Below are 21,718 nucleotides of genomic sequence, written 5' to 3' on the forward strand. Positions count from 1 at the left end.
CAGTTAGAGCATAATAAGGAGTCTTTACTGGGATGGAGGCAGGGGATGGGGGACAGGTCTAGGGCAACTAGAACAGGCCACCATTAGAATAGGCAGAAGTCCTGGAAATCTTGAGTCATCTGCTGGGGATGGGACGTTAATGCTTGTTGTGGATGAGAGGTGCAGGGATGCGGATATCCTGTCCTCTCTCCAGGCGCCGTTCACAGTCAATCAAATAGTTCACTCCATCAATGACCAGCTGCACCAGCTCCACCTGAAGGATACTAATCCTTGGTCTTTTTTCCTCAGAATCTGAGTTTCTTTCTTTAGCACTAACTGACTCCAAGAACTCATTTCCAATTGCCTCCCCACTCAATCTGAATTCCATTTCACATTCTATTCTGTTCCTGAGGCTCACTCATTGTTATCTTTTTTTTTTTTTTCTTTTAAAGATGACCGGTAAGGGGATCTTAACCCTTGACTTGGTGTTGTCAGCACCACGCTCACCCAGTGAGCTAACTGGCCATCCCTAAATGGGATCCGAACCCGTGGCCTTGGTATTATCAGCACTGCACTCTCCTGAGTGAGCCACGGGCCAGCTCTCACTCTTTGCTATATCTCAACCCCCACAAACCTATACCTCTCCTCACCCTAATCCCTTAGGATCTCACCTCTGACTTGCCCAGTCGGTCCAAATTAGAGATGTCAAAGACGCTGCCTGTGGCAGCAGTGTCTACTCCTCCAGTACCACGCTTTTGGAGTCTTAGGTTCTCCAGGATCTTTGGGAAGCGGTTATCCTGGAGGGGAGATAGGGATTGGGGGCAGGTTCAATAGAGGCAGAGACTGGTCCTACCCAAAAGAACCCTGAACCTGCTAGAAGCTCTTTGCCCTGATCCTTTAGCCACAATATGTTTGGCTCCTTTCCAAAATGCCCACTGCCTCCCCATCCATACACATCCCTTTCCTCACTGACACCCCTCTCTAACTCCATAATTCCTTTACTTTGCTCAGCAGGGGCAGTTTGATATGCACTCCTGCCCGAAGTCCAGTGCCCAGGTTAGACGGACAGGTCAAGATGTATCCCAAACGCTCATTCCACATGAACTCCCAGCCACGCTCTTGGATCAGCCGCTCCACCTGAGTCCACAAAAGTTCTGTTAGTGAAAAATCAGGGATATGTGGACCTTCCCTTAGCTAAACCCACAGTAAACCTAGGAATATGTCTAGAACCAGAAAACTGGGTGTGCATGAATGACACTTTTTTTTTTAAATGAAAATGGTTTGTTATCCATGCATGCAAGGTCATTTTGATGTTGCAAAATTATGATGCAGTTATAAGTGTGTAATGATGAGATTGTGGGAAAATATCTTGTGTGTGGAAGAAAAGAAACTTGAAGCGGTGATGCATTAATGATGATCTAGGGAAATGAACAGAGGTGGTAAACTAAACTGAGAAAGGATTGATTATTCAATGATTCTGCATGCTTCTGTTATCTCTGCTTTGCTAATGAGCCTAGAGCTTGGAAGGGTCCTTTCAGACAGAAAATGAAGGTATAAATTTTGTAACAGGAAGAGGCAGGAGAGCCTTCTGTTAGTTGTGGAAGAGTACATGTGAGAAAGCAGAGAGAAAGGTGAAAACAGAGCAGAAAAGCCAGATTCATAGGTATGTGTGTGAGAGAGAAAGAGGAGCATGGGAAGGGTATTTGTGTTTCACTTAACCATCCTAATCATGAAGATGACTATTAGAGTTGAAGAGACATGGGATCTTCCAGAGCAATGGATACAAAAACCACTACCCAACATGAGTAAAGGTGACCCTGTTTATAGTTTAGAAAAAAACCACGGTGTAGGGAGATATCTTACATTCTTAACATAGGGAATGTAGAATAATAATGCAGCTAACATTTATTGAACAGTAACTGTGGACCAAGTACTTTCCTCCATTACTTCACTTATTCCGCACGACAACCTAAATTGTAGGGAATCTTATTATCCCAATTTTATACATGAGGAAACTGAGGCATATAACTTAAAGAGTACTTCCCTACCTACTCATAGTCAGAATATGTTATCAATTACTTGCCCAAAATAATAGAAACTTCCCAGTGAGAATCTAAAAGAGGAGCTTTCTTTCTTTGCAAAATGGAACTGTATATATGAGAACATACAGTAAGAACTGGTTTTATGGGGATTTCTAATGTAGAGTTGATTATGGAGACCCAGTCCATATAGGGTTGAGGATTCAGTTCAACCTGATATGTAGAGCCACGCATTTTGGAACTTGAGCCATTCCATCCTTCACCTTCTCCAATCTCTTTCCCATGCTCAGCATAAAGCCTAGACATGATACTTTAGCAAGAATGACAGAATCCAGAGTCAAGGCCTACCTTGGCTCAGAACTGGGTGGTTACATTAGAATCATGAACACACAGATCTCTCATCCTCTACCTTACCCCAGGCTCAGATGTTTTTCCTATCTGTACACCTTACCATCCCTCACCACATACCCCAGGCATTGACCTGTTATCTCATTTATTCCTTCTTTGCATTATCTGACAACTGCTTTATTTACTTCCTTAGGTTCCTGATATTCTTTCACTCCTCCTATTTTTAGAATGACTATATGTCCTGGTTTTCCCAGGACAGTCTGCTTTATACTTATTGTCCTAGAGTGATTAATGGTGATCCTTTTTACTATCAGAAGTGTTCTGGGTTGGTTGACAAATTATATGGTTAATCTACTTATGGTACTCTTTGGTTTCCTTTATGTCCTCCCACCTAGCTCCCCTATACACTCTTCTCTAACCTCTTTGAGGCCTCGGCAGAATCTTTCAAACACTCTTTTCATGTTGCCACCCTTCTCCATGGAGATGACCCGTGTATGATCCTCCTCATTCACCCAGATCAAGAAGCTCTTCTCATTGTTGTGCCTGAGGGCAGGAGAGAGGGAAGGACAAAGATCAAGAAGCAAGGCAAGAATTGGGGGAGATAGAGGGAAGAAAGCATTTATGGGTGCATGGGGACAAAGAGGTAAGGAGTAGCCTCATACCAGATTCCACGAGCATCTGGCCAGTCTCGAGCCATTCCTGCTGCAGTCAGTAATGGCGACACAGGCTTATCAAATAGAAAGTGGTCCTGGGGAGAATAAAGGGACTTATGTTAAGAATCCTCATGGTAGTCCCTGGGCCTCTCAGAACCTATCTATCTCATCTTTCTCACCCCCCAGCCCCCCATGTCTTTTTTCCATCTGCTCCCCACACCCAGCTCTCAAGGCCTCTCACATCAATCAGCTGCTGCTGTTCAGCCTCTGTCATCTCACTGAGCCTATAGTAACGTCCAGCCAGGTCACCCTTCAGGCCACTCAGTGCATCCACCACAACACGTTCCACTTCTCGTCGCTCTGCCCTAGTGCAGGCTGGAGGCAGACTGAGTCCCCGTATACTTCGGCCAGTTCTGACTCTCGAGGACAATACATACCTCTCATCAAAGTAGCCAGAACGGATCTGGGGGATAAAATAAATGAATATAAGTCACAGAAACTCAGTGGGAACTGAGGGCCTTTGGGGAATGAGAAACCTTAGGGATTAGAGGGCTCTTTGTGTATTCCTCCTGAATGCATTGGAAGGAAGGGCCCATTGGGAAAACACTTGAACTAAAGGGGACAATGAAGACCCTTCCCTGAACTACCCACTTTGGAGCATGGTCATTCTCATCCACCCTCTCTTCTTCATATCTGCTGCTCCTTAAGATAGGATTATTTCTCCATATCAAGATTAAAAGCTAAGCAGTATACTGACCAGGAGTCAGGAAATAATCAAGGTGAAGGGACTGGAGATACAGAGTGTTGTACACAAGGCAATACAAAATCAGAAGTGGAACATTTGATCCACCTTACTGGCATCCAGGTCAGTGGTGTGCTTCATTGTTCGGGGGTCATATCCATTGTGCCGCTCTTGGATCACAGGATCAAACAGGTCAGCAAATACCTGATGGGGAGTTAAGAGGCGGAGGTGGTTAAGGAGAGGGAATCCCTCTTTAGACTTCAGTTGTGGATTGATTTCACTGGGTCAGAAAACTAGAGTACAGATGGTCCAGAGTCTTGAGGGAAAGTGAGGGGTCTTTAGGGGAAGGAGCTGGGATTACTGGGAAGATGATTTGGATCACCAGGAAGACTCTGGGGGCCCCCTACCTCATAGGTCTCCTCATCTCCAGCCACCATGCCCACAGTCTTGATGAAGGGGTGGCCAGGGTTGTCCACGCCAGTCTGGATACACTGATCTAGCGTCCAACCAGTGGGTGTGGTCTTGTCGCAGAGCCGAGCATAGACTGCTGGGGTCAGGTGACTGGCCATGCAGTTGTTGTGCTTTCGGAGGTCTGGGTACTCAGCGCTGGGGAGGGGGTACCCAGTAACCATGGAGGGAGGGCACAGAGCCTTGACTTAGTGCAGTCCACTGGAAGCTGTCCAGTTAGCCATGTTTGGCTTTAGTCCGTGGGGGGGGGGGAATTAGAGAGAGGCTAAACCTTGGTAATCTCTTTAGGGACTTTCAGGATCTGTTCTTCCCCACAGTTCTAGCTGCCTCTGGCTGGCCAGCAAAATTCTCCCAGACCTGCTTAGTTCTTTCCTCCCATAAACACATTAGGGATGGGGGAAGGGAAAGCCTAAGGAGGGGAATTCAGGAAATGGGGGAGAACAGCAGGAAAAGGAGATGGAGGAGAGCTAAAAGGATGTTCCTGGTCTTCCAATTAGGGATTTGAGCCGTGGGTGCAGCTAGATCTCCTAGGGCCGAAGCTGGTCTTGAGGGCAGGTACTGAGGGATACAGGTCCCCCGGAATGCTCTTGCTTTGTGGTTTTGGCTCCCACCCCCACCCCACTGAGGTCTCCACACTGTACATCCCCCCAGCTCCAGGGCCTTCGCAATCATAGCCCTTCTCTGTTGCCCGAGTTCTCATCTCTACCCCCACACTCGTTCCCATCACCACCTGCCCCCCTGCACCTCAGGCTCTGATACCTTGGGGGATACAGCCTCCGTCGTTCACTGGCAGCTCGTACAGGTTCCGGGCGGAGCAGAAACCCAGCGGCTAAAGACCCAGCTCCGGCCAAAGCCAGAAGCCTGAGCCCTGGGCGGGCAAACAGCAGACGGGAGAAGGGACCAGCCATGGCTTGGGGGTCCGGCTACAGGATCCGGGAGCAGGAGCTGTCACAAGACAGGAACGGGGAGGGAGGATGCAACCAGGGAGACTGAGAACCGGAGCTGGGTTTGAGGCTGGAGCCGATATGGGGGTCGACGTGGAGGCTGGAGCCGGAGTGGGAGCCGGTAACAACCAGACTGCAGGAGAGGCGCAATGAGCTAGTGGCTGGCGGACGGGCGGAGGAGAGGGAGGCCCGAGCCGCAATCTCCAGGGGTGGGGCTCACACAGGCCCCGCCTTCCCGCCTGCCACCGCGCTAGGTGTGCGGGGGCGGGAGGGGGGCAGCACCCGGCCAGGTAATTAGGGGGATCCGAGATTTACACCTCTAAGGCGGGATGTAGGCCCACTCGGGATGAGGCCGTACAGATTTCAGCACCAAGTCGAGGACAGCACCCACCGGGACTAGCGAAATCCGAACACCCTTCCGTCAAGCCCCCTCGGTTTAATACGAAACCCGATCCCTCTGCTCTGTGGGTGTGAAAGGGTGACATTGCCTAACCTCTTCTCTGCTTTCGGCCAGCTCCAGCAACCTCTCCGTCTTCCCAGAGAAGTTGGTCGCGGGGAAATCGCGGAATAAACACAGATACCAGAGGAAGACACGGAGAAAGCACAGGGTTGGAGGTAGAGACTGGGAAAAACACTAGCCGGCTCAAGGTCACCTTTTCCTTAGAACCAGGAAGAGGACCAAGGCGCCTACCTGCCACACCTGTGCTCTCCTCGCAAGGTTGAGAAAGTACTCCCTGAGAGGAATCAGGGAAATATTAACTCTTACCCCATTTATGCTGTGTCCCTCACCCCCACTGTGCCCCCAAGTCTGAACTCATGCTATTTTCTGCCTCCACTTTTTATGATCACCTACTTTTTTTTTTCTTTTGCCTCTCCCACCCTCCTCCCCATCCCCTACTTTACCTTTGATCTTTTACTTCTCTTCGTCTCTTCCAGGATCAGACCTGTTTGCAGCTCAGAGGACTCTCTCTGAGTATTCTCTGCAAGCTTGCCTACCTGTTGGTTGCACTGGGTGTGGGGCCGGGGTTGGGCAGGGAATGTTTAGTTTCCTCTTCCTCCTCTACCTCTGTTCCCTGTCTGTAGCTCCTAGTTCCTGGGCTGGAGGGGAATATAAAGTGAGGTGAAGGGTGTGGTGAAATGACTGGGTGTGGGAATGGAACAGGCAGGTACAGGTTTCCAGGCACAACATATGTTTCTTCTCTTGGCTCCCTAATGCTGTTTAACTTGGAATGTAGAGGTGAGTGGTGTCCAAGGGCATAAGGTCATCTGGGAATCTTCACCTTCCTCCTGGTCCCCTCTCCTCCTCTCTCTCCTCATAAAGTGCATATTCAGGTTTGAGAGGTCTTTTTTTCCACAGCTCCAAGTGTGACCTGACCTTTATCCTGGCAGGAAGAAGAATGAATGCTGGAGTTGAAATAGGAATGTGGAGCTTCAGTGGGAAGGGTCAGTTAAGGTGGAGTAGACATGGTGGCTTTAGTCCCTTTCCTCAGCTGTCCTGGTGCACCCACAGAACAGTAAGATTGGAAATCTTAGGAGACAGTATTTGGGAAAGAGAAATTCCCTTTATATCATTTCTCTCATCCCACTGATGAGACCCCACCCCACCCTATACTCTCATTCCCTTCATTCCCTTCAGGCCTCCCTTGTGTGAAGAAGGTAGGCCTTCCTACCTCCCTCATTTGTGAGTATTTGTAGAAGCCATTCACCTCTCTTTTGGGCTCATCACTTAACTCTTTCTCCTGGTAATACAGCAATTATCAGAAAGCAGATAGAGTTCTGCAGCTGGAGTGTGGTCACTCTTGGAAAGATGGAAAATTTTACCTGTGTTGTGGGGGCTTACGATCTAGGTTAGAGAGTAGCCATAAGTAAGTAAGTATTATTTCTTGGAATGGTTTATATCCACCCAGATAAAGGAGGGAGTTAATATTCCAGAGCAGTAGGGTTGTTATTTGATTGAGAGTGTGGTTACTAAGATTAAGGAGATAGGGGGCAGGAAGAGAGAATTACAGAAGGGGAAATAAGACAGCCAGAGAAGTAGAGAAATTACTCAAGTTTAGGGAGTAGCTGCCAAAATTTGAATAATAGCTCCACTGAGAAAACACATGTATTTGTGTACTTTTCTTATTCCTTGTGAGGTCTGAGAGGCACATTATGTATTAATACTCATTTTAAAAAATTATCCTACAGTATATGGGATGTAAGCAACATATACGGTATTTGATTTATTTAATATTATTATTGTCAATAATATATAATGTTTTTAAAGGATTTCACAATTGCAAGGGGCTTTTTATATGTATTATTTCATTGAATTGAATTGGACTGTTCCAGTAGTTGACTAGGGACAGAGTCTACATTTTCAAGGGTATAATAAGAGAAGTTAAATACCTGGAAGATGCTGCAATAATCTGTTTGAAGGATTGGAGTGGTGGAGGGGGTATGAGCCTGAGCATGTGCGAGGGAAGCATATATTCCTCTTAAAGCCAGTCCTTAGAATCATCTCTGTCTCCATTCAGGAGGCTTTGGGGATCAGTACAATGAGACACCTGACTGGAAAAGTGGCAATATCGCTAAGGTTGCAGAGAAGAAACAGGAAACTTGTCTTTATCAGGGAAACCCAAGTGAAGATGTAAGGATAATAATAAGAACAATACAAATATATACAAAATGCTTTTACAGAAACAGTACCCTATAAATTAGGTTTTTAATCCCACTCTTAACAGATGAGAAAAATGGAGGCTCTGGGAAGTTAAGTGTCATGCCCAAGGCTGCATAGCTATTAAAGGTAAGCCCAGGATTCAAACCTGGCTTTGGTTCCAAGTCTGGAGGGTAGAGAAAAGGCAGGGTGTGGCGACAGGAATCCACTTGTCCAATCTTCCATGTCCATCCATTTTCTTGTCTCCTCTACAAATAAGTCTCTATGTTCCTTCCCTTAACTTTCTCATCTGCTTCTGTCTTTGTCTCTGTTTTCGTTTTCCGTCTCCCTGTCACTCCTGTTTACGTCTGTTAACATTTTCAGCCTCCATTTATTGGATCTGTACGTACATCATACCCCGTTTTGTCTTACAAAACTAAGAGAAGACCTGATTTTGTTCTCAAGGAGGTGCAATGGCATAAACTCTGACTCTTCCTCTGCATCTTGCTCCCTCATCCCCACACGCTTCGGCTCACTGGAACGTTCTCTGTCTAGACCAAGTATCTGGACTGTGGCGACGCAGTAAGAAATCGGAGGAAGGGGAGCATCAGGTTGCATTGCCCCCTATAGCCACTAGAAGTCACCCTCCTCCTCGCAGAAACGCCGGCCAACGCAGCCTGATTGTAGCTGGTGCGCGCCCTCCGCTGATTGGTGGCACGGCAGAGAAGTCGCGCTTTGATTGGGCCGCTGTCAGGTGTCGCTGCCGGCAGGTTCGGCTGCGCGAGCAGAGGGAGGCGGGTGAGTGAGGGCCGGGGGTGGTGGGGGAGTGGCTGGGGGATGGGGGCGGTATCGGAGGGGGTGGGCTTGGTAGAGTGGGCTCGGTCGGTACTGAGGGCCGTGGTTAGTACAGAGTGGGGGTAGCTCCGGAAAGAGGCCCGCCGGAGAGGCCTCAATGTCAGCGCAGGGAGAGTGAGGCGGGGAAGGCGGGGGCGGGCAAGGGCTAGTTGAGTCGGGATCGGAGGGCGGTATTCGTGACCTGGAGCTGTGTAAGCAGAAGACAGAGGAGGGGGTCAGCGAGAGAAGAGATGGGTGTGTGAGGGTCTGCTTGAGGAAGAGGGGTCCTGCGTGAGGATGGAGGGAGTGGAGTCTATAGGGGAGAGGATCAGGGTGGAGGGGATCTACACGAGGAGGGGTGAGAGTGGAGTCCATAGGAGAGAAGGTCAGGAGAGGGGCGGGGGGCATCGGTGAGTGTTGGGCGTGGTCAGGAGAGTCAATGAGGAGTCATTAAAGCAAGTTGGGAAAGAAGGCAGTGTGAGTGAGTTGATACTGAAAACAAGGCGGCAGCACAGTTGGTCAGTGTCAGAATAAGGGGTGTGTATGAAGCCTTAAAAATCGCATTAAGAAGGAAGTGAGAAGTCCACTGCTGAAGGTGGAAAGAAGATAGTGTTGGTGGCCTGGGGATTTTTTCATGTTGGAAGTATTCCCGCCTGGAATTTGTATTGATGTTTCCCCTTCACTACAATGGAGCCCTCCATCAAGTACATGGTGACTTGGGAAATTAGAGGACTATGCAAGCAGTCCTAAATTCTAAGGGATAAAGAAGTTACACACACACACACACACACACACACACACACACACACACACACACACACACACACACACACACACACGAAGTTACACAGTTTACCCTCCCTCTTCCCCTTCTCCAGATCTAACATAGATGTTCCTGAGAAGATGCCCACCTGTCCTTCCTTCCCTCTTTACCTACCTATCTCTCTCCTTCCTTCCTTCCTTTCATATTAAGGCCAGAGTAAGATTGCCCTTTAGCCCAGTGTAGAGTCTGAAGTTTTCTTTTGCAACTGTTTGAGGGAGATGGGGAGGGGGAGAAGAGCATAGAAGACAAGAAAGTGGCTCCGGGAACACCACATTAAATCCAACTTCTCCCAGAGGTACGTCTAAATAAATCCTGGCTTATTTCATAACTATTTCTGTCAGGTTTCTATTTTTGCTTTGTTAACTCTGAATTTAGACCTTTCATCTCTCTTCAGCTCCATATTTGTGAACAGACTATCCTCCCCATTCTATTACTTACCATCCCCTGTTACACAGTTGTAATAGAATTTCAAGAACATGACTGTACATTCAGTGGAAAACTAAGGACTTAGTGGAAGAAAGGGCAAAGGGTTAGGACTCTTAGACATGAGAGAAAACCTCTGCTGCAGAGAAAGGATAAAGAGTGCATCAAAAAAAATTTTTTTTTTGGTGGCTGGCTGGTATGGGGTTCCAAACTCTTGACCTTGGTGTTATAATACAATGCTCTAACCAAGAGGGCTAGCCGGCCAGCCCCCAGAATTCTAATTGCTTAAAATTACAGGGACCTTAGGAATTGCCACACATCATGGAAACTGGATCGGGTCACTAAAAATGAGTTCAAAGAAATAGCCCATTAATTAGGAAGGGGAGTATATATGTGAGACCTGCAGTGCATAACTGGTTGTTAAGTCTAAGGAGAATGTTGTGCCCCCCTGGTGGATGAGCAACAGAGACAGCAGATAATGAAGACAAGAAAGGTCAAGATCTGTATAAAGGTCAGCTATAACTTTCTAATCAAAGCAACAAACCCTAGTTGTAATGGAACAGTTTAATAATATAGAAAGTAATTGTTGAAGATATTTTAAAAGTTTATAAGACTCAATTAACTCATTTACTTAAGGAGTTTGTGGCTTTCATTAGAGTCACTGGCCAGTGTTTCCAAGAACTTTTGGAGACCATGGAAAATTGCTGATGTGTGACTCAAATTTATTTTTGGAAAATAACAACAGATGCTCGTATCCCTACGATTCACTATTAACAAATGTTAACCTTTTGTGTACTGTTCACTATTAACAAGTGTTAACCTTTGTGTATTTGCTTCAAATCTGTTTTATTTTATTTAAAATTTTTTTTTGGCAGCTAGCCAGTACAAGGATTGAACTCTATACCTTGCTGTTATCAGCACCACGCTGTAATCAACAGGTCTTTTTAAAAATTGAAATAAACATTATAGATAAAGTTGTGAAGTACCATTTGAATCCTTCTTAGTTCCATTCTCCCTTCTCCTCAAGGGTAACCACTATCATGAATTTGATGTCTTTCTAGTCTGCATTTTTATACTTCTACTAATTATATATGCAGTCATGAATAGTATGTAATGTGTTTTATGTATACAAATGAAATTTTACTGTATTTATATTCCTGACGTTTGCATTTGGAAACTGTCTACTTGTTACATATAGTTTTGCTTTTTTTTTTTTAAAGATCTAGATTAGCTTTATTGTGATTCTAGAATCAGGCAATACATCATTTCATAAAATAGAATATGTGTTCCCTGATTCATTTTTTAAATTGCTATTAGTCTATCATTTCTATATACTACATTGTATTTATCCATTCTTCTACTTGTGACAACTGATTGGTTTTCAGTTTTTCCCATTACCAACAGTGAGGTTAAGAAGGTTAAGAACATTCTTGCACATGTCTTATGATGTAGGAGAGTTTCTCTACAGCAAGGTTTCTTCATCTCAGCACTACTGACATTTTGGGCTGGATAATTCTTTGCTGTGGGGTGGTATCCTATGCATTTTAGAATGTTTAGCAGCATTCCTGACCTCTACTCACTAGATGCCAATAGCACCTTGCCAGTTATGACAACCAAAAGTATCTCTGCCAAATGTCCCCTGTGTAGCAAAATAACAACTGGTTGAGAACCACTATTCTAGGTGTATATGTATGCAGAAGTGGAACTGCCAGGTTGTTCTGACTCAGGTTAATGTCTTAAGATACTCTTACAATATTGTTTATTCTTATTGATATGGCATATTCTTTTTTTTAAAAGATGACCGGTAAGGGGATCTTAACCCTTGGCTTGGTGTTGTGAGCACCACGCTCAGCCAGTGAGCAAACCAGCCATCCGTATATGGGATCCGAACCCCGGGGCCTTGGTGTTATCAGCACCGTACTCTCCCGAGTGAGCCACGGGCCGGCCCGATATGGCATATTCTTAAAGAGATGGCTTTAAGAAGGATTTTTTTCCATGGTAGCTCCTGGTGTGAGGGACCACGGCCTAGACGAGAACTGGTTCTGTAGTACCAAGGGGACAGTACAGAGAACATGGAGTTTGCAGTCTGAAAATGGGTTGGAAATTATGGTACAAACCTTCCAACCAGAACTAGACCTCTTTCCTTGAATGGATTTTCTGGACTTGGGCATCTGTTTTAAGGTAGAGCAGGTGAAGGAGAGAGAGAGAGCATAGAGGATTTTAATGTTGTAATATAATGCTTAGAACATGGGTGCCCTTTGTTTTTGAGTTAATCTCTGGTAGAAATGAAGATGGAGTTTAGGGCAAAGGCATCTGAGCTCTCTTATTCTTCTGCTTTTGTATTAAAACCTTGAGTTCAGCACTACTGTGGGGAGGTGGAGAAGGGCTAGGAACATTCTCGAATGAGTCCAAAGTGTGAAATGTCATTCTGATCTTCTCTCCTGGTAGGAATCAACAGTAGCCTTCCTTGAGGAACTGCCTTTTCCATTTGCTGCCTGGAGTTAACATTTCCTGCTGGCAGAATCAGGGACATGCCAGCACTGTAAGGGTTAATCTCCTGATCCTCTTACCAGTTTCTTGGTTGGGGTGGGGTGAGCAGGGAGGAAAAGGGAGACCTTCTTTTCTTTTATGGCTCTTCAGTCATTTCAAGTCATATCCCATATGCCTCCTTTCTTGATTCTTCTTCCCACAGCACTGTTTTCTGTTTCCCCTAGTACCCTTGTTGTTCCCTCTTATTTTCTCATTCCCCATACCCCATCCCCACCAACTGCCAGGGGGTTTGGATTCTGAGCTAATGGGGTATCCCCCTCTGCAGAGCGGGATGAGTGGGTGCTCCGGCGGGGATGTGGTCATTGATGGCCAATGAGAGTGAGACCACCACGGCCCATTTCTTCCTTGGAGCTGGAGATGAGGGCCTGGGCACCCGTGGAATAGGTATGAGGACAGAAGAGAGTGACGGCGAGCTCCTTGAGGACGAAGAGGATGAAGTGGTAAGACTAGGGTGAAGTGGTAAGACTAGGGAAAATGATGTAACTTGGTGTTGCATCCCCTTCATAAAGAGTTGAGATTCCATTTATTGGAGACACCTCTCTGATCTTTCCAAATGCATAGACTCCCTGTCATAAACAGGTCCTATCCTGGTTTAGGGGAGGGACGATGGAGATTGGTTAGATTACCTCTCTTCGAAACCCATGCCTTATGCCCTCCTTCTATTGTCTAATGGTTATTGGTTGGCTCTCTGGCTCTTCTCCTTGAGCACACATTTCCTACTATGGAGAGGCTTTTATTCTGTAGGCAGTAGGGAATCCCTAGACATGCCCCAACTTAGATCAGTTAGGAGGCACAGGTCCAAAGTCCTAGCAAGAAACTTCGTGACTTAAGAAAGTGAAACAGTGTTCCCTGATGGGGGTGGTATAAGTGGGAAGTTCCTGATAACTCTTCTTCTCTGTAGCCTCCTGAACCTCAGATCATTGTTGGTATCTGTGCCATGACCAAGAAATCCAAATCCAAGCCAATGACCCAAATTCTAGAGAGACTCTGCAGATTTGACTACCTGACCGTTATCATCCTGGGAGAAGATGTGATCCTCAATGAACCTGTGGAAAACTGGCCATCCTGCCACTGCCTCATCTCTTTCCACTCCAAAGGTTGGGATCTGGGAAGGAAAATGGGAAGGAATGGTGGTAGGAATCCTGGATTGGGAAATGAGGTTCTTACTGTCTTATTTCCTTAGAAATATACCATCAGCTTTCCTTAAAGAAGTCATTATCTCCTGACACAGTAGAGAAGAATGCAAAGGAGTTTACTTTCCCTACATCTTGGAGGAGTTGCTGGGGGTAGTTTAAAGCCCATATTCTAAAGTCAGGACAACTCTAAGGTTCATAGGATCTCTGACAAAATTTGGTCTCTGGAAGGACCCTAAAAATAATTTTAAAAAAATTTTTTTCCTGATGAATTTTGTAGACTTGGGAAGCTGGGCAGAAGGATATGTGATGGGTTGGATGGGTAGAAGAGTTCAGTGGTAGCTAATAGCTTTAATATGTTTCTCTGTCTCTCCTGCTGTTTTCTCACTCTATCTCTTTCACTCTTTTTCTTTGGTTTCTCTATTTCCTTCTCCATCCCAGGCTTTCCTCTGGACAAAGCTGTTGCTTACTCCAAGCTTCGAAACCCCTTTCTTATCAATGATCTGGCCATGCAGTATTACATCCAAGATAGGTATAGCTTTCTGTTGACCAGTGGGATGGGTGGTTCTGAGATCATGCCCATTTAGGGAACCCACTCTGGGAGGGGCAGAGTCAAATATATATGCTTAATTCTTTTACCATACCCTGCCGAGTTCTGTGCCCTGGTGTCTTCCAACGCTTGCGCAAATGAAATCCCCAACCTTTCCTCTTAGTTACCACCCCCCTCACCTCTCCCAGCTAATTTATTTGGGGGTAACAGGAGGGAGGTGTACCGGATCCTGAAGGAGGAGGGTATTGATCTGCCTCGATACGCTGTGCTCAACCGTGACCCTGCCCGGCCTGAGGGTGAGTACCTGTCCTTGTCCAGGCCTGCCCTGCCTTGCTTTCTATGACTTAGCCCAGTTCTCCATCTTCTAGACATCTCCTATGTACCACCTATTTAGAGGGTTCTGGTTACTGCATAATGGGCGGGGTTACAGTCATGGGTCTTTGAAAGGAGCCTTGAACCTATTATATGGATATTATCATATCTATATACATATATAGTATTACCATATCTATTACTAAGATATAGTCATAGAAATTTGAGAGATTAAAACCCAGGGAAATGGGAGTTGGGAATATTCTACAAACTTAGGTCTGAAGAATGACGACACACCCACCTTTCAGAATGCAACCTGATAGAAGGTGAAGACCAGGTAGAGGTCAATGGAGCTGTCTTTCCCAAACCCTTTGTGGAGAAGCCAGTGAGTGCAGAGGACCACAATGTTTACATCTACTACCCCAGTTCAGCTGGAGGAGGAAGCCAGCGCCTCTTCCGTAAGGTGGGGAAGCATTTGATCATCTGGGGAGTGAGAAAGGTGTAAAGACAAGGGTAAGGTTGTGGGGAAGGAAGCTGGAGGATTTGGGGACAGGGTAGAGGGCTGAGGCAACATTATTTTTTTCCTTTTCCTCCCTTTTCCCCCTGAAGATTGGCAGCCGAAGCAGCGTTTACTCTCCTGAGAGCAGCGTCCGAAAGACAGGGTCATACATCTATGAGGAATTTATGCCGACAGATGGCACAGATGTCAAGGTTATGGTGGATACAGGGATTTAAGAGACTACAATTGTCTGGGTGGGGGATGGGATGCTTGGGAAGCAGGTGGAAGTGTATGAAAGGAGTTCTAGAAAATAAAGTGTGAACGTGATTGGCTTTCATATTCAGGTGAAGATAAGGAGTGAAGATGTAGACAGTGACATTCTCACTATCAGACCAAGGGCAAGGGTGACACAGAAAATGGTATAATGTTGGTAAATTTTATTTTAATAAGGACTAGACGATAGTGCTGGAGTCCCAAGGAGAAACCTTCATAATGATACTTCACTAGGGCTCAGTAAGAAAAATGTCAGTTATTCTCCTTATTCTTAATGCTCAAGGTTGGTTTTGTTTTTGTTTTTACTTTTTATTCTAAAACTAGTCTACAGAACTACTGCTTATATTGTCTTCTCATATATAGGGTGAGCTGTGGGCATACTCAGTGATGCTATGTACCTGCAGGTGTATACAGTGGGGCCAGATTACGCCCATGCTGAAGCTAGAAAATCTCCAGCTTTGGATGGGAAAGTCGAACGAGACAGTGAGGGGAAAGAGATTCGTTATCCAGTCATGCTGACTGCCATGGAAAAGCTGGTGGCCAGAAAAGTCTGCGTAGCTTTTAAGGTAGAGGAAGGCCTGTGGGGGTTGTGGAATGAGGGAGAGTAACAGGAGCAGAGGTCTGGAAAGAAAGAGACTGGCTCTCTTGTTCTCATCTTGCCTCTTCCCCCTGCAGCAAACAGTTTGTGGATTTGATCTTCTTCGTGCTAATGGTCACTCCTTTGTGTGTGATGTCAATGGCTTCAGTTTTGTCAAGAACTCAATGAAATACTATGATGACTGTGCCAAGATTCTGGGGTAGGAGACATAGTGGTCTGGGCTGGGGAGAATGGGCTTATAGAAGAATGTTAGAAAGCTTTTGCTTTAGGCTGGCTCATGGCTCACTCGGGAGAGTGTGGTGCTGATAACACCAAGTCAAGGGTTAAGATCCCCTTACCAGTCATCTTTTTTTTAAAAAAAAAAAAAGAAAGCTTTTGCTTTATTTACTTTTGCTTTTATATACCTCAGCCCTTTTGACTTCCCAATGCTGCACTCCCCAGAGATAATTACTGTTAATAGTTTCAGACATAACTGTTTGTTTTTTTCTGCCATGTACAAACTATATTTATTTTACTAAACGTGGTCATACTATAATGTTTAACTCCAGTTTTGCAACCTGAGTTAAAAAAAATCATATAACATTTAAACCACTCAAAATACAGTCATGTATTGCTTAATAACAGGGATATGTTCTGAGAAATGCATTATTAGGGGGTTTTGTTGTTGTGCAGAAATGTGTTATGAAAAGGAACAACAATGAATTTTCCTATTATCTACACTGGCTGCTAGTTGCATGAGCGTGGGCTCTCTAAGTATGTTACTAAGTTTCCTTGTGCCTCACTTTCCTCATCTGTTAAATGGGGATTAGAATAATACCACCCCTACAAGGTATGAAAATTAAATTATAGGTAGGGATCATGCCTGGCGCTCAGCAAGCACCCAGAGAGTGTTAGCTGTTATTAACTATTATTTTGCTATGGGGATTGGTGGGAATCATTTAAAAATACAAGAATTCTAGAATAGGCAATAGTCCTCCCACTTGGGGCCAGACCTAATGAGCAAATGGTTGGCTTTCTGTTTTAAAGGTCTGAGCTACTTTTGGGAGGGTCATCCTGTGGGTAAGGTAGGCAGGCACTCCATCTCAACATATTTTGCAGTAGGTTTGTTTACACCTGTATCACCACAAATGTAATATGTTGTGCTATGCCATTATGATGGATATGACAGCCAATGTCACTAGGAGATAGAAATTTTTCAGCTCCATTATAATTTTATGGGACCACGATTGTATGACACAGTCCATCGCTGACCGAAATATTGTTAGGCAGCACATGACTGTATACAAGAAATTATGAATATGGTGAGCATTCATGTATTTAGCACCTGACTTAAGAAATAAAATACTAAAGGAGTCTGCCCATGGCTCACATGGGAGAGTGTGGTGCTGACAACACCAAGTCAAAGGTTAAGATCCCCCTACCAGTCATCTTAAAAAAAAAAAGAAAGAAAGAAAGAAAATACTAAGAATATAGTCGAACTCCCTATATACTTCTTGATTACATCCTCTCCCCCCACCCAGAGGGAACCACGATCCTTAATTTGGTGTTTGTCATTCCCATACATTTATTTATATTTTTACTACATGTATGGGGGTATTTGTTTGCATATTTTTGGACTTTATGTATTCTTCTGCAGCTTGCTTGTTTTTGTGAGCTTCATTCATATGTGTAGTTCTGGTTCATTTATTTTCACACAGCATCTTCATCTTTCTCCTTACAGGAACACCATAATGCGAGAGCTTGCCCCACAGTTTCAGATCCCATGGTCCATCCCCACAGAGGCTGAGGACATTCCCATTGTCCCTACCACATCTGGCACTATGTAAGCAAAGTAAAAAATCTGGAGTAACATATTAAGACACTTGGGATTCCTTAAGCCAGACCAATAATTACTTCCTGACCCTGCACTATCTGACTAGTGGAGCCTGCGCCTCTTCTAGGCATTGTCTTTAAGTCTACCTATATTCCTAACCTCAGATCCCTTTTCCTCTGTTCTTTGACATGTCTAATAGGATGTGATGAGGGGAGGCAGGGTGAGGGAGAAGTTCTGATAACATTCCTGATCTTAGGATGGAACTTCGTTGTGTCATTGCAATTATCCGTCATGGGGATCGTACCCCCAAGCAGAAGATGAAGATGGAGGTGACACACCCAAGGTAGGAAGAGTGTCCTAATTTAGACAACTCGGTTTTTTGTGAGGGAGATTGGGTGGTGGGCAGCTCCCAGAGGCTTTTACTATCTCACCCACTGAAGCTTATCCTTACTTCAGGTTTTTTACTCTGTTTGAAAAACATGGTGGCTATAAGACAGGGAAATTAAAACTAAAGCGACCTGAGCAGCTCCAGGTAAGGAAGTGAATCTGCCAGGAGGGACAGTGCTATGGGAAAGATGGAGGGTATGGAATCTGGGGCCTTGATGAGAGACTAGGGTGAAAGAATAACTGTCCAGGACTTGGCCTCCTACATGGATAATTTATTATTTCCTCTAGGAGGTTCTGGACATCACAAGGCTGCTGTTGGCTGAACTAGAGAAAGCACCAGGTGGTGAGATCGAGGAGAAGACTGGGAAACTAGAGCAGCTGAAGTCTGTGTTGGAGATGTGAGAAAGGGAATAGCAAAAGGGAGCCAATAACAGTGAGAATTGGAGAGCTGGGGCAGAAAGTAAACTGTGACTTTATCCTGCAGGTATGGTCACTTCTCAGGTATCAACCGGAAGGTTCAATTGACTTACTATCCTCATGGAGTAAAGGCTTCTAATGAGGGGCAAGGTAAGTTATAATCTCCCTTCCCATTACCACTCAGATCTCTTATTCTTGAAAATGTAGATGGCCTCTACCCCAAATTACCTTTCTGGTTTCCTCAGAAGACCTAATATTTTGATGCTCCTACTATATTCCTTAGATCTAGACCTATTCACCACCCCTTATTCTCTCAGATCCGCAGGGGAAGGCTCTGGCTCCATCTCTATTGTTGGTACTGAAGTGGGGTGGAGAATTGACTCCTACTGGCCGTGTTCAGGCTGAGGAGCTTGGGCGAGCTTTTCGTTGCATGTACCCTGGAGGACAGGGTGAGTGTTTTGGGGGGTTAATACCTAGTGGGGCTGGGGTAAGATGATTAGAGAATAAGTTGTGGGAAATGAAGAGACAGAGGCAATGGGGCAAGGAGCAGTTGGGGGAAATGAAGGGACAGAGGCAGTTAGAGGGGAAATTATTCTTTCTTCCACATGGGTATTTATAGCAGTCCATTCCTCATCCGCCCCTTTGTCCCCAGGTGACTATGCTGGCTTCCCTGGTTGTGGGCTGCTTCGTCTCCATAGCACTTTCCGCCATGATCTCAAGATCTATGCCTCTGATGAGGGCCGTGTCCAGATGACTGCTGCTGCCTTTGCCAAGGTGCATACTACAGTTCTTCCACAGACCCAGCTTCTATTAGGTAGAGAAGCAGAGAGTTTGGAGAGCTAGTTCAGAAATTTCAGGGTGTTTAAATGCCAATTCAGAGAAGTTTCTGCATGTGTCTGACCCCATTCTGTACTATTGAGAATGAACTGAGCATAATTAGTGGGAGTAAGGCACCTTGACCTATGCATACCCCAGCTCTTCAAGACAGCTCCCATTTGATCTCTAGAACCATCTAGGCATAGGGGGACTGGCCTGGAAGGAAAACTAATAGACCTTGTGCTTTTCCTGCAGGGCCTCCTGGCTCTAGAAGGGGAGCTGACACCCATTTTGGTACAAATGGTGAAGAGTGCCAACATGAATGGGCTCCTGGACAGTGATGGTGATTCCTTGAGCAGTTGCCAACACCGTGTAAAGGCTCGACTGCACCATATTTTGCAGCAGGATGCACCCTTTGGCCCTGAGGACTATGATCAGGTCAGGCTCTTCCTAACTCCATGCCCCAAATATCTTGGGTCCTAAATTCCTAGAACTCTCAATAACAGTGATCAATAATAATAGTACTTAATACATGACAGGAACTATTTTAGGTGTTTTACATAAATTATCTCATTTAATCCTTACAGCAGCCCTTTAAGAGAAGTACATGTCCACAATCTCTTACCTACAATTTCAGAAATTAAGAAGATTTTTATAAGTTTGGCATCAAGACTCATTTGGCAGTCAAACCTGACATGAACTGTACTAAGGTTATTTATGGTCCCTATTCATCCCACTTAGTATAAATAGTCATACATTTTGCTGCAGAAATATTAATGTGTTTGCTTATGCTGTAGGCCCTGCTGGAGGTATTATATAACATATGGCATATGCACTGTATTAACTTCTAAAGTCCAAAAAATTCTCAATTCCAAAACACAGCTGACCCAAAGGATTTTGAATGAAAGAATGTTTCAGTTATCGATTGCTGTGTAAAAAAACTATCCCAAAGCTTAGTAACTTAAAACAGCATCCATTTTATTATCTCTCACAGTTGTGAGCTCAACTGATCCTGCTTGGGATCACTCCTGAAATTGCAGTCAAATGTTGCTTTTGGCTGGAAACACCTGGAAGTTCACTGGGATTCTAGGATGGCTGGCTCTCTTCCTCTTTATGCTCCCTCTGTAATCTCAGGGCCTTTCCTCTCCATGCATTTTCTTCACATGGTTTCTGTAGAATGGTAGCTGCACTTATTAAATGGTAACTTAAGGCCCCCCAAAGCAGAAGCTTCCAAGCTTTTTTAAAGCATAGGCCCAGAATTAGCACAACATAACTGTTATTTTTCATTGGTTAAGTAGTTACAGGGTCAGCCCAGATTTTAGGGAAGGGGAAAGAGACAAAGAATTAATGATCATCTTTAATCTGCCACAAAGACTGTGGACCTGTTCTACTTTTCTCCTATTTTACAGATGAGAAAACCTAGGCTCACAAGAATTTAAGTAACTTTTCCAAGGTGACCCAGTTAGTATGAACCCAAGGAGTCTTAACTCCAGAGCCCAGGCTATTAACCACTACAGTATACCACCTCACAGTATTGATTACAGTGGATGCCATTACCCAGCGTGGTCATCCTTTTTCCCATGTATCCTAGCCACAATTGAACAGGCAGTGGTTTTTTCACTAACCCACTCCTCATTTCTGATAGGTTCTTTGTTTTTTTTTTTTTTTTTTTGGCAGCTGGTGGGTATGGGGAACGGAACCCTTGACCTTGATGTTACAAGGCTGTGCTCTAACTGACTGAGCTAACCAGCCAGCCCTTTCTGATAGGTTCTTTTAAAAAATTATTTATTTTTTAAAAATTGTGGTTTCCCTTTAACCATTTTCTTTTTTTGGCAGCTGTCTGGAACTGGGATCAAACCCTGGACCGTGGTGTTATCAGCACCATGCTCTAAACCAACTGAGCTAACTGGCCAGCCCCTAATCATTTTTAAGTGTACAGTTCAGTGGCATTAAGTACATTCACAGTGTTGTGGAACCATTACTGATAGGTTCTTAAGTGAACTAAGTAGCTGAGCATATTGCTTAGAGAATAGCATTTTCTGTGTTCTGTTCTGAGAAGGACTCGATAAGGGTCAGGAACATGCTCCCTTATTTTCCAATCCCTTGCTCAATGTCAAATCAAAAAAAGCTAAAGCAAATTTCCCTTTCTCCTTGCTTCTTTTCCTAGCAAGAGTGTAGAGTGTAGAACTTGTAATGACATAGTTAGAACTGTGCATTTCACTCACAGTCTTCTTTCTCCCTCCCCTTTCTTTATGGACTCAGACTGGACTGTCCTAAAAGTTTGAGATGGAACCCAGTTCTGAGGCAGCATTTCTACTCTAGGTTCACAATAGCATCTGGTTTAGAGGAACAACATAATGTTATCTCTACTATCTACTCAAAAACATTCTGCAGAGATTTTGAGGGATTTTGGTTTAATCTTTATTCCCCCAAATTTTCCATGTGTATTTTAGAAGCCTCGAGAAGAACTTAGGTCCATTTT

The 21,718-nt window shown here is 44.8% G+C and overlaps 2 protein-coding genes across 15 annotated transcripts in view; one reads left to right on the forward strand and one right to left on the reverse strand.

Annotated features, from left to right (window-relative positions):
- Nucleotides 1-136: 136 nt before the first annotated feature.
- CKMT1B (creatine kinase, mitochondrial 1B) lies at nucleotides 137-6,152 on the reverse strand. Of its 2 annotated transcripts, XM_063091429.1 has the most exons (10): nucleotides 6,077-6,152; nucleotides 4,989-5,174; nucleotides 4,169-4,367; nucleotides 3,870-3,965; nucleotides 3,261-3,482; nucleotides 3,029-3,114; nucleotides 2,786-2,909; nucleotides 982-1,116; nucleotides 651-776; nucleotides 137-253 (listed from the first exon to the last, which is right to left on the reverse strand). In XM_063091429.1, the coding sequence occupies exons 2-10, from the start codon at nucleotides 5,135-5,137 to the stop codon at nucleotides 137-139; spliced, it is 1,254 nt and encodes a 417-aa protein (XP_062947499.1). In that variant the 5' UTR covers nucleotides 5,138-5,174; nucleotides 6,077-6,152. The 2 variants fall into 2 exon arrangements, with proteins under 2 accessions (XP_062947499.1, XP_062947500.1); XM_063091430.1 differs by lacking the exons at nucleotides 4,169-4,367; nucleotides 4,989-5,174; nucleotides 6,077-6,152 and having other exon boundaries at nucleotides 3,261-3,438; nucleotides 3,870-3,880.
- A 2,424-nt stretch (nucleotides 6,153-8,576) lies between these two features.
- Nucleotides 8,577-21,718, forward strand: part of PPIP5K1 (diphosphoinositol pentakisphosphate kinase 1) — a 76,633-nt gene continuing 63,491 nt past the window's right edge. For 10 of the 13 annotated variants that reach the window (XR_010023004.1, XR_010023005.1, XM_063092004.1 and 7 more), the window contains exons 1-18: nucleotides 9,049-9,760; nucleotides 12,337-12,430; nucleotides 12,704-12,878; nucleotides 13,340-13,535; nucleotides 14,013-14,103; nucleotides 14,332-14,417; nucleotides 14,742-14,896; nucleotides 15,043-15,144; nucleotides 15,610-15,771; nucleotides 15,881-16,002; nucleotides 17,524-17,625; nucleotides 17,873-17,959; nucleotides 18,073-18,148; nucleotides 18,292-18,401; nucleotides 18,488-18,570; nucleotides 18,738-18,869; nucleotides 19,073-19,194; nucleotides 19,492-19,674. Coding sequence is in view for 11 of the 13 variants with exons in the window: in XM_063092004.1 (XP_062948074.1) it covers nucleotides 12,732-12,878; nucleotides 13,340-13,535; nucleotides 14,013-14,103; nucleotides 14,332-14,417; nucleotides 14,742-14,896; nucleotides 15,043-15,144; nucleotides 15,610-15,771; nucleotides 15,881-16,002; nucleotides 17,524-17,625; nucleotides 17,873-17,959; nucleotides 18,073-18,148; nucleotides 18,292-18,401; nucleotides 18,488-18,570; nucleotides 18,738-18,869; nucleotides 19,073-19,194; nucleotides 19,492-19,674 (1,956 nt within the window). In the remaining 2 variants the exon portion in view is untranslated. Of the gene's footprint in view, nucleotides 8,607-8,878; nucleotides 8,898-9,048; nucleotides 9,761-12,336; nucleotides 12,431-12,703; nucleotides 12,879-13,339; nucleotides 13,536-14,012; nucleotides 14,104-14,331; nucleotides 14,418-14,741; nucleotides 14,897-15,042; nucleotides 15,145-15,609; nucleotides 15,772-15,880; nucleotides 16,003-17,523; nucleotides 17,626-17,872; nucleotides 17,960-18,072; nucleotides 18,149-18,291; nucleotides 18,402-18,487; nucleotides 18,571-18,737; nucleotides 18,870-19,072; nucleotides 19,195-19,491; nucleotides 19,675-21,718 lie in introns of those variants that run through there. The other 3 variants (XM_063091993.1, XM_063091994.1, XM_063092003.1) reach the window with 3 other exon arrangements.

This window comes from Cynocephalus volans, chromosome 3 (assembly GCF_027409185.1).
Source record: "Cynocephalus volans isolate mCynVol1 chromosome 3, mCynVol1.pri, whole genome shotgun sequence".
NCBI classification, from domain to species: domain Eukaryota; kingdom Metazoa; phylum Chordata; class Mammalia; order Dermoptera; family Cynocephalidae; genus Cynocephalus; species Cynocephalus volans.